Here is an 8,646-nt window from a genome sequence, read left to right as displayed (position 1 = left end):
GACGCACATGGGAGGCTGAGGAAAGACAGCGAGGCCTCGGCCTGAACAAGAGGGGCAGCACTCCTGGGGGACAGAGCGAAGGTGAGGAGACAGGACCGAGAGGTGGGGCGGGGGGCAGCTGGGGAGGGCAGAGATCTAAAAGGAGAAAACGAGGCCACACACGGTCAGGTTTATTGGCTCATCATACACACACGCCAAATATGTACACAAACATAAATACTCCAATGTACAAATTTACATGGGACTCACAGATCACCCCCTTGTCTTTCACCCAGCACCCCCGCCCTATCCAGGCTCCACTTGGGGATGAAAGTTCGCAGGGGGCTGGGACGAGAGGGTAGGAATCTGGAGGAGGGAGAGGTCCTGCTCCCCTCTCCTCACAGGTACCTCCAAGGGTCCTGTCCCTTCTCAGTGGCACCGCTGGGCAGAAGGCCGGGCCCCTCCACTCCCTTGAGGCTGCAGTTCAAGTCCCGCACTTCTGTTCTGATCCATCTGCCCTCATTTAGCTCTTTTCCTGGTTCCTCTCCCTCTTCCTTTCCGTGTGTCCCTAGGACTCAGTCTCTGTGCCTTTGTTTCCCCCAGTGCCTGTAGGCAGGAAAGTGCCCAGGGTATGGAGTCCTGCTGTGCTCTTCCTGGGCCTTAGAGGAGGCTCGGACTTCGGTGCAGCTCAGCAGAGGCACTGGTGCCGTTGGCCGGCTCTCTGTTGGGGGCAGGTGTTAGGCCACAGCCCTCCCCCGGGCAGCCGTGCTGGATCAAGATGTCTGCGCACTCCTGGCTGCCAGCCCGGCGCGCGTAGGCCAGCGGGGTCAGGCCCCGGGCGTCCCGGCTCCTCACGTCCACCCCATACTGCAGAAGAAAGCACATTTTCGCAGTTGGCATGATGTGGCAGGAAAGATGGGTTCTTGGGGAGCAAAAGGAGGTGGCTTTCAAAGGGCTGAGGTACAAAGGATGTCAGGGCAGGTCAGAGGAACCTACAAGGGTGAGGCTGAGAAGTCAGGAGGGACTCACCCAGATGAGCAGCTGAGTGAAGACGACATTGGCCATGGCACTGGACAGGTGCAGAGCTGTGCGCCCGTCCCCATCCCCGTAGGTCTCGTTCACCTCCTCCTTGGACCCGTGTGCCAGAAGCATCACCAGCAGCCGCAGGTCGTCCTCCACCACGGCCCGGAGCAGCTGCTGCCCCAGTGGCACATCCGAGCTCGGCAGTGGGGCCAGGAATAGCTTCTGCTCGTACTTGGCCCGTATCCAGCGCTCCTTCTCCTCTCTGAGAGCACAGGTGCATCGAGGTGTGAGCGAGGGAGGGCAGGGCCAGGGGCGGTGGTCAGGAAAGGACATCAACACCCAAAGGAGAGGTAGGAAGAAACAGTGGGAGAAAGTGTCAGGGCAGAGAAGAGAGAAGCCTAAGAGTGAGAGGGCGGGCAGAGGGACAAGCGGGCAATGCAAAGGGTGCGGAAGAAGCTGAAAGGAAAGAACGCTGAAGGGAGGCCCCTGGGGACAGCGGGGACATAGGGGCCGCAAGGGCAGGAAGACTCCAGGCAGGGCTCGTGTGGCGGCTTATCTGGCCCTGCTAGAACAAAGGGGGAGGGGGCCTGTGCCGGGGCCCCCCACAACCCTATCTACCACCCATTCTCCCCATCTCAGAGCTCCGGCTGGGCCTTCGCACCACAGTGCAGATAGGGCCCTGCGCATGCGCCTCCTGCTGGCCCCCTGACCTGCTGATAACAACTCAGAAAGGGCCTGTTGTTGTGAGGCGCCTGAGTGACAGGCAGGGAGGGGGAAGGGAACCCCAAGGGGGCCAACACAGCCACGGCCAGTTTTAACCCTTCCAGCACTGTCCCAGCCACTTGGCACCGTCTCCAGTCTTCCCCATACAGGGACACTGATCTCCCTCCCTGGTCGGCCTCAGGGTCCCATCCACTCACCTGCAGGCATCAGGCCCTGGCTTTGCATAGCCATCCAGGGCCCCCTCCCAGACACTATTGGCCAGGGCGTTGCCCATGGCGGTCATGACAGCCAGCAGCTCAGGTGGCCAGTCATCGAGGTCAAGGGAACGGACCCGGGACAAGTGGGCCCCCAGGTGTCGGTGGGTCCCCGAGCACTCGATGCACATCAGGGCACCCAGGTTCAGGCTGGCCCAGTCCGGATCTAGGGAAGGAGGAGAAGCACAGTGAAGCTCACAGGCTCCCAGTGAGGCCACCAGCAGAGTCCTCCTGCTCCTCCCTGCACTCTTGCCAGGCCTCCTGGAAGCTTCTTGTCAAGGCTTCTCTACAGAGCTTGTGGAGTCTTCTCTAAGCTGCCCCCAAGCTGGGCCCTGCACACCCCAGCCCTGCCACTCACTGGGGGCATCACAGTCGATACAGAAGCTGTTGCCACGAACGGTGCGGACGGCCTGCACAGCCAGCGCTGTATTCTGGTTCCCCAGCCGAGTCTGCCACAGTGGGAGAGACAGGAGGTGGCTGGTCAGTCATGAGGCCACCTTCGGGTCCCACCCCACTCAGGTCTCCACGCCAACCTTGTCCTTGGCGCTGCGGCAGCCCTGCAGGCTGGCGAGGATCTGGGCTTGCACGCTCTGCACCCACAGCTCCCGCTCCTCCGCCGTTGAGGCCTCGAAGTGCCACGTCTGCCCCGTGAGGGACACCACCACAAACTCAAAGGACTCCTCTGCCTCTGTGGGGGACAGAGCATTCACCGCCGTCACAGCAGGCACCTCGGCAGGCACACCCAGACATGTCACTGCCACAACTCCACTCGCCTCCTCCTTTCCTGGCACCCATCCTCCTTCCTCCACACCAGCCCCAAGGGCTGTGCCCCCCAGGGCAAAGTGCAGAGGTGGGGTGGGGGGGAGTGAACCTGCGACAGCTGGAGCCACGCCCTCCCATTCCTAACCACCTGTGGAGCCTCAGTGACACCAGATGGGGGCACAAGGTTTCGGCATCACCGGCACTGCTGGCAATGGGTCTGGAAATCAGGGTGCTTCCTGGAGCAAGAAGAGCTGAGTATCTGGTGGATGTGATGGGGTGCTAGGAGGCAGTGCTGGGAGAGGGTGGGGGAGGCGGGCGTGGGCACCATCCGTACATGTCAGCTGCAGCCGCCTCATTTTGCAGCTCATTAAACCCAATATTCCTGACGGCGTCAGCGTGGGGCTCCTGGGAGCTGGGCCCCTCCCCCACTACCCTGGCACAGACAGGCAGGAAGGGCAAGTGATGGGGAGAGGAGAGGTTTTCTCCATGAACCAGGGTGTGTGAGCAGACAGGCACCTGAGGACATCTGCAGTGACAGCACTGTGGGCTGGACTGTGACCCCAACTGATGTGGTCAACCTGTGTCCAGTCCTGCTCCCCCAGAAGATAGCCATATGAATCTCATTCCCAGTGGTCACCGCCCCACGGGTGAACAGTTCCTAACAAGTGGTGTGACTGTGTCGTGGGCGCTGGAGAGACAGTCAGCTACCTGTTGGAGGCCAAGGCTGAGCCCTAGACAGAGGCCTGAGCCACATGTTCTGCCCAGAGCAGCCTCTCACCTCAACGACACTGACATCCCCCAGAAGTTCCCCTGCTGGATTCCCATTCTGAGGGCGCCCTTAACAGAAACAAAATTGGCACCTTTTCCCTCCTCAGGCTCACAAGTCCACCTCCCCTTGCTTTCCCCACAGCCTCCGAATGACCTCAATGCCATCATTTGGGGCTCAGTTCCCCAGGATGGGTGGACCCCATGCCACAAACACTAAGCATCACGTATCACAGGGTGGCTGGGAAACGTGTTCCCATGGAGACGGTCTCCACCCACCTAACCACATCCCTAACCTTGACAATCAGAACAGAAATGACCGACTAGGTGTCAACATCCAGAGACTCCAACCACTGAGCAGAGGAACATTTTGAAGACACTTGAGGGAAAACCAGAGAAGCGACACTATGATAGACAAAGGATTATTCCAGAGGGCCTATGGAAAAACAAGCAGCTGGAATCCCCTTAGCCTATAGCCGACTGAGGAGAGACTCAGCCCATTGGTACACATATATTAAGCACCTATTATGTGCCCAGCACTCATTAAACACAATGGGTGATACAAGAGACACAGAAAACATAGCCCTGCTTTTCCGAAAGTCTTGGAAGAGCTTTGGAGTGGCTGCCTATGTGCTTTTACCTTCTACGAGAATAAAAGAAGCAAGCTCACATCGTCACGGAAAGGGTTTGAGCTAGGCAGAAAAGGGGGCTTTTCTAAGCCACTGGGTCTGGATTACCACAGAAGTTGCAGAACTACTTTTACTGACAATTATTACTAAAAGCCTTTACCGTAATACTTATGGGCTACTATCCCCAAGTCCCGCTGCCCACCTCCTGTGCCCAGTTTCCCTCCGGGTCCCCCTAACCTTCGGCAGCACTGCTGGGGCCGTCTGGTCGGGGGGTCCCGGTGCTCTTTTTCCTCCGGTGCTTCTTCCGGTTGGAGTGGGGAGATGGGGGAGGATCCAGTTTGGGGCTGGAGCTGAGCACCTCAGCTGAGCCACTGGCTGGGGAGGGGAAAGTTGGAGAAGTGTGGGCAGAGGGGAGGGTGGGGGCAGAGCATGGGTCCTGCCTAACATCCCTAGGAGGGCCTCTGCCCGGCCAGCCTCAGTGGAGGAGAAGTGGGGAGAGTGTAGGAAGGTCAGGCAGAGCAGGGTGAAGAGGAGGAGGACACGGCTTCTGCAGCCTGGAGGGGTAGAAGGTGGCCCAGGGAACTCACAGGGAGCTGAAGCCCCAGAAGCTCCGCACCAAATTTATCCTCAATCACACTCCCCGCTCCTCACAATTAATAGCAGAATTAGAAACAATCAGGGAGCTGCCTAATTACTGTCAATTAGAGCGCGCTAATCAAGCTCCCGTCTCCCACACCCCACCCAGCGCTCACCACTAAATGTCAAACTTCATTAGAGGCAGACACGCTCCCTCCCTCCCTGCCTTCCTCCTTCCAGACTCAACAGAGGGGCCCCGCCAAGGCCAGCACAGGCCTTAGGGACGGTGACCTGGGAAGGGCCCTAGATCCTGCTCTCAAGCCCTGCACACTCACTCCCCAGGGGGCTTGGACTTGGGTCGGGAGCTGGGCGGATTCCCTGTGCAGTGAGTGCCCAGCACCTTCCTGGGTCAGAGCTCAGGCCCAGGGTGGAATAGAGGGCAGGACTTCTCTGGGGTGGGTAGTCTGGCCTGGGTAACCCCGTGAAAAGCCTTTGGGAGGCCAATGGAGGAAGAAAAGTTACTGCCCAGGCACCACTGCCCAGTGGGGGGCAGTGCGAGGGGCAGGTTTGCCTGGGATACTGAAGCCCAGGTCCGAGTACCCTGCAGTCTCACCCCTCACTTAGGAAAGGAGGGCATAGCTGCGCCCATTTTCCTGTTAGCCTTCGGAACTCCCAGGATCTGCGCCCAAGGGTTAGCATTCGGGTGGGAGTAAGGAGAGAGGGGTGGGACACGCGCAGGACCATGTGCAGGCACCGGCGGAAGGGGCAGGAGAAGGAGCACGGGGAGGGAGAGTCAGGATGCAAGAGAGGTACAAGATGCACAAAGGGGGAGGACGATGGAGAGCTGAGGACAGAGGACGGTGGGAGGGGGGAGAGAAGGTGGTGGTTGTGGACAGGGCGGGGCCTGAACCCACCCAAGGAGAGCAGCCGGCGGGGGTGGGGACACTACCTGTCCAGACCACTCCCTGGACCCTGTCTGCTGGGATGCCCTCTCCCTGAAGGCGAGTTGCCGCCTTCAGAACGTGTTTAAAGCCCCCAGCCTTCGACCTCCCTACTCAGCCCCGCTTCCCCGTCCCCCTGCGGTGAGGCTGATGAGCTGGCGGCGCGGGGGGCTGATGGAGATGCGGGAGCCACCACCAGCGCCGCCTGGGGACAGTGGCGGGCGGGCAGAGAAGCTGCAGAGGGAGGGTCTCCAGCGCCTGGCCGCTGACGAGGGACCAAAGGATGGAAGCGCCAGCGGAGGCTGGAGGAACATTAGAGCCCCTCCCCCAGCCTGGGCACCATCCAATCACAGCCACCCAGGCCAAAAACACTGCGCGGCCGCCTTCCAGTCCCTTGGCCCTGTCCTGCATACCTGCGGGCCAGGCAGCGGCCTCATTCCACTGGTCTGCGCTGGAAACGGAGCAGGAGCGCTGGTGCAGCCCCTCGGGGCGGCTGGCCGAGTGGGGGGCGCCTGGCGGGGGGGGGGGGAGGGTCAGGCTGGAGGGAAGGCCACGGGAGGGGTGCATATAGGCTTTCCTGAACAGCTGGAGACATTCCAACAGGAGACTGACCAGAAGTGGGGGGCTCTTGGGTCCCGGGCACCAGGCCAGGCTTATTGGAGAACCAGCGGCCTCACACAGGCCCTCCTTGCCTTGGGAGGCAGCCGTTCCCAGACTTCACACCCCTCCTCTCCCCATGCACGTGAAGGTGCACACTTTCGTCCCTCTCCTGGACCCGTAAGTGTGGAGGGGAGGGGTACTGATACCCCCATCACTGCAGAGCCCCTCATCTCATCGGGCTGTTACCCTGGCCCCTCTCCCTCTGGTCAGGACCCTGCAACCCCACATTCTGGTCCACATATGCCACTCGCTTTGCCTCAGATTTGCTGTCATTCTGAGGAGAAATAAGTGTATCAAATTCAAGTAATTATGTCTAATTAGTATTAGTAATTATCCTGTTGGGCTGGAAAAAATTAATCTTTCGTTTCCCATCAGGGAAGAACGGCAGAGGCGAGGGGAACCGAAGGCTCCAGGAGAGCCACGCTGGGCAGGCAGGCAGGGCTGCAAGCACCTTCCGAACGCCCTGCCCCCTCCCCAGGCACCAGTGGAGAGACTGCAGGGACGGCCATGGGCCCCCACAGCCCATGACACTTAAAGGGCCCAGGCTGCCCTCTCGCCTCAGTCCACCTAAGACGGTGGGGTGGAGGCCAGGAGGCAATGGCCGTGGGAGGTCTCAGGACAGGCAGCCCACACCCAGGGCGTCTGACCGAAAGCAGAGGACCTGGCCAGGGGTTGGAGGGTGGTGAAGAAGCAGAGAGGGGCCTGCAAGCTGGACAAAGCTGAAGAGAGCAAGCAGCAAACATGGGTTTCAAACCAGCCCTTCGAGCACATGGGCTGAATTTCGGGAGGCCTAGGGGTGGGAAGCTCAGCACTGAAGTCACTAGAAGGTAAAGGAACAGGCCAGACACCCCTACTCCTCTGGGGACTACATGCCCCTGAAAGGTGGAGGGCAAGTTTTGTGTTTCTCTTGTATTTGTCCTAATGCCAAGGCAGGACCAGGCACACAGTAGGTGCTTACTAATACACACGTGGCACTGAGACCGCAGCCAGTCAACCCCGTTCTGGTCCCCTCTGGGCCACATGCTGACCTTCCTTCAGAATCCTGCCCCCTTCCCGCTCCGGCCTCAGGCCCTTGCAAACAGCCGTTCTCAGGGTCAGGAAACTCTCCGGAGGGGCAGCTCAGTCCCTAATTCCTCAGACACCTCACATCTCCCGCCTCCCAGGTTCCAAATCCTACTCCCTCGTCCCCAGCCCCACCCAAAGAGCACAGGCCCACCTTCTTCACCAAGCCCCCAACCCAAAACCCCAGGGAGGAAAAGTACTCTCCCTTTTCTTTGTTAATTCTCCCCTCATTACGCCTGCAATCCCACAATCAGTGTGCACTGTAATTGTCGAATTTGATGCTAATGATTAATGAATTAAACATGGAGCCATCAATTAGTCCTCGGAGGATAATTCTGCATAAAGCAGCGGATAATGTAATTACAGTAACAAAGATAATGAGATGTTAACATCGCCCGGTGAGCAGGAGACATGTGTGAGTGTGCACGAGGTCGGTGTCAGCGCACAGCAGAGGGGACTCGGGCTGGGGAAGCGTCGGTGCGCGTGTTCTGGGCATGTCGGCGAGGGTGTGTGGGCGCTGGTAATGACGCGGGTGGGTGTGGCGCGTGCACCTTCCTCCTCTGTTGGCCACTCCTGCCCCCCAGGTGAGGGCTACTGGGGCCCGGGAACGTGACTGGACAAAGGGTCTTACTGTTTCCCTCTGCGGTTAACAGCCCAGCTTCTCATGCTACCTGCCTTGAAAGAAAGGTCCCCCTCTGGGGCACTGATACTCCTCCGCCTCCTCCAGTCTGATGCGGGAAACCCTGAGCCTGACCGGAGGCTGACCCTCGTTGTCCCCAATCGGCTCTGAGAGAGTTCTCAGGGCCCTGGCCGGCCTCCAGCCCCTCCCCTACACGCCAGGGGTTTCACAGCACGGGGGCTGCACATGGCCTCCTGCGGTTGCCATAAAGCCAGACCCTGCCCTGGTGCACCCTACGGGAGGCACCCCGCCCGGACGGGTACCTATCTTTCTTGCCGTAGCTTCCTCTCTTCCCACGTCCACTAGGGTCTCCCTCTGCACAGCCCAAGGGCTGCTTTCTCAGCTCAGGGTGGGAGAGGACAGAACTCAGCTTTTCCAGCCCGGATATTTAACCTCTCTGAGCCCCGTTTCCTCATCCATAAAATGGGGGTGATGATCTCAACTTCACAGAGTTGGGAAGCGGGGCATGACATAGACTTCCTTGTACCTGGTTCACCTCACTCAACAAATGTCAGTGCCCGCCTCCCCTCCACCTCTCCCAGTGCCTCCAGCTGAAAACACAGCCCAGGGCGGGCGCCTTGCCCAGGCCTCTC

The 8,646-nt window shown here is 59.7% G+C and overlaps 1 protein-coding gene across 5 annotated transcripts in view; it reads right to left on the bottom strand.

Annotated features, from left to right (window-relative positions):
• Nucleotides 1-153: 153 nt before the first annotated feature.
• AGAP3 (ArfGAP with GTPase domain, ankyrin repeat and PH domain 3) overlaps nucleotides 154-8,646 on the bottom strand; it is a 49,458-nt gene continuing 40,965 nt past the window's right edge. For 2 of the 5 annotated variants that reach the window (XM_053671846.1, XM_037131887.2), the window contains exons 12-18: nucleotides 6,066-6,164; nucleotides 4,373-4,510; nucleotides 2,513-2,667; nucleotides 2,338-2,428; nucleotides 1,923-2,145; nucleotides 1,009-1,264; nucleotides 154-846 (exon numbers count right to left, since the gene is read on the bottom strand). In XM_053671846.1, coding sequence (XP_053527821.1) covers nucleotides 640-846; nucleotides 1,009-1,264; nucleotides 1,923-2,145; nucleotides 2,338-2,428; nucleotides 2,513-2,667; nucleotides 4,373-4,510; nucleotides 6,066-6,164 — 1,169 coding nt within the window. In that variant the 3' untranslated portion in view covers nucleotides 154-639. The remainder of the gene's footprint in view (nucleotides 847-1,008; nucleotides 1,265-1,922; nucleotides 2,146-2,337; nucleotides 2,429-2,512; nucleotides 2,668-4,372; nucleotides 4,511-6,065; nucleotides 6,165-8,646) is intronic. The other 3 variants (XM_037131888.2, XM_053671845.1, XM_053671844.1) reach the window with 2 other exon arrangements.

The sequence above is a fragment of the Artibeus jamaicensis genome, unplaced genomic scaffold, assembly GCF_021234435.1.
Source record: "Artibeus jamaicensis isolate MK-2021 breed Jamaican fruit bat unplaced genomic scaffold, CSHL_Jam_final contig_718, whole genome shotgun sequence".
NCBI classification, from domain to species: Eukaryota; Metazoa; Chordata; class Mammalia; order Chiroptera; family Phyllostomidae; genus Artibeus; species Artibeus jamaicensis.
The sequence above is the reverse complement of the archived record's forward strand: the minus strand, read 5'-3'. Positions and strand labels throughout refer to the sequence as shown.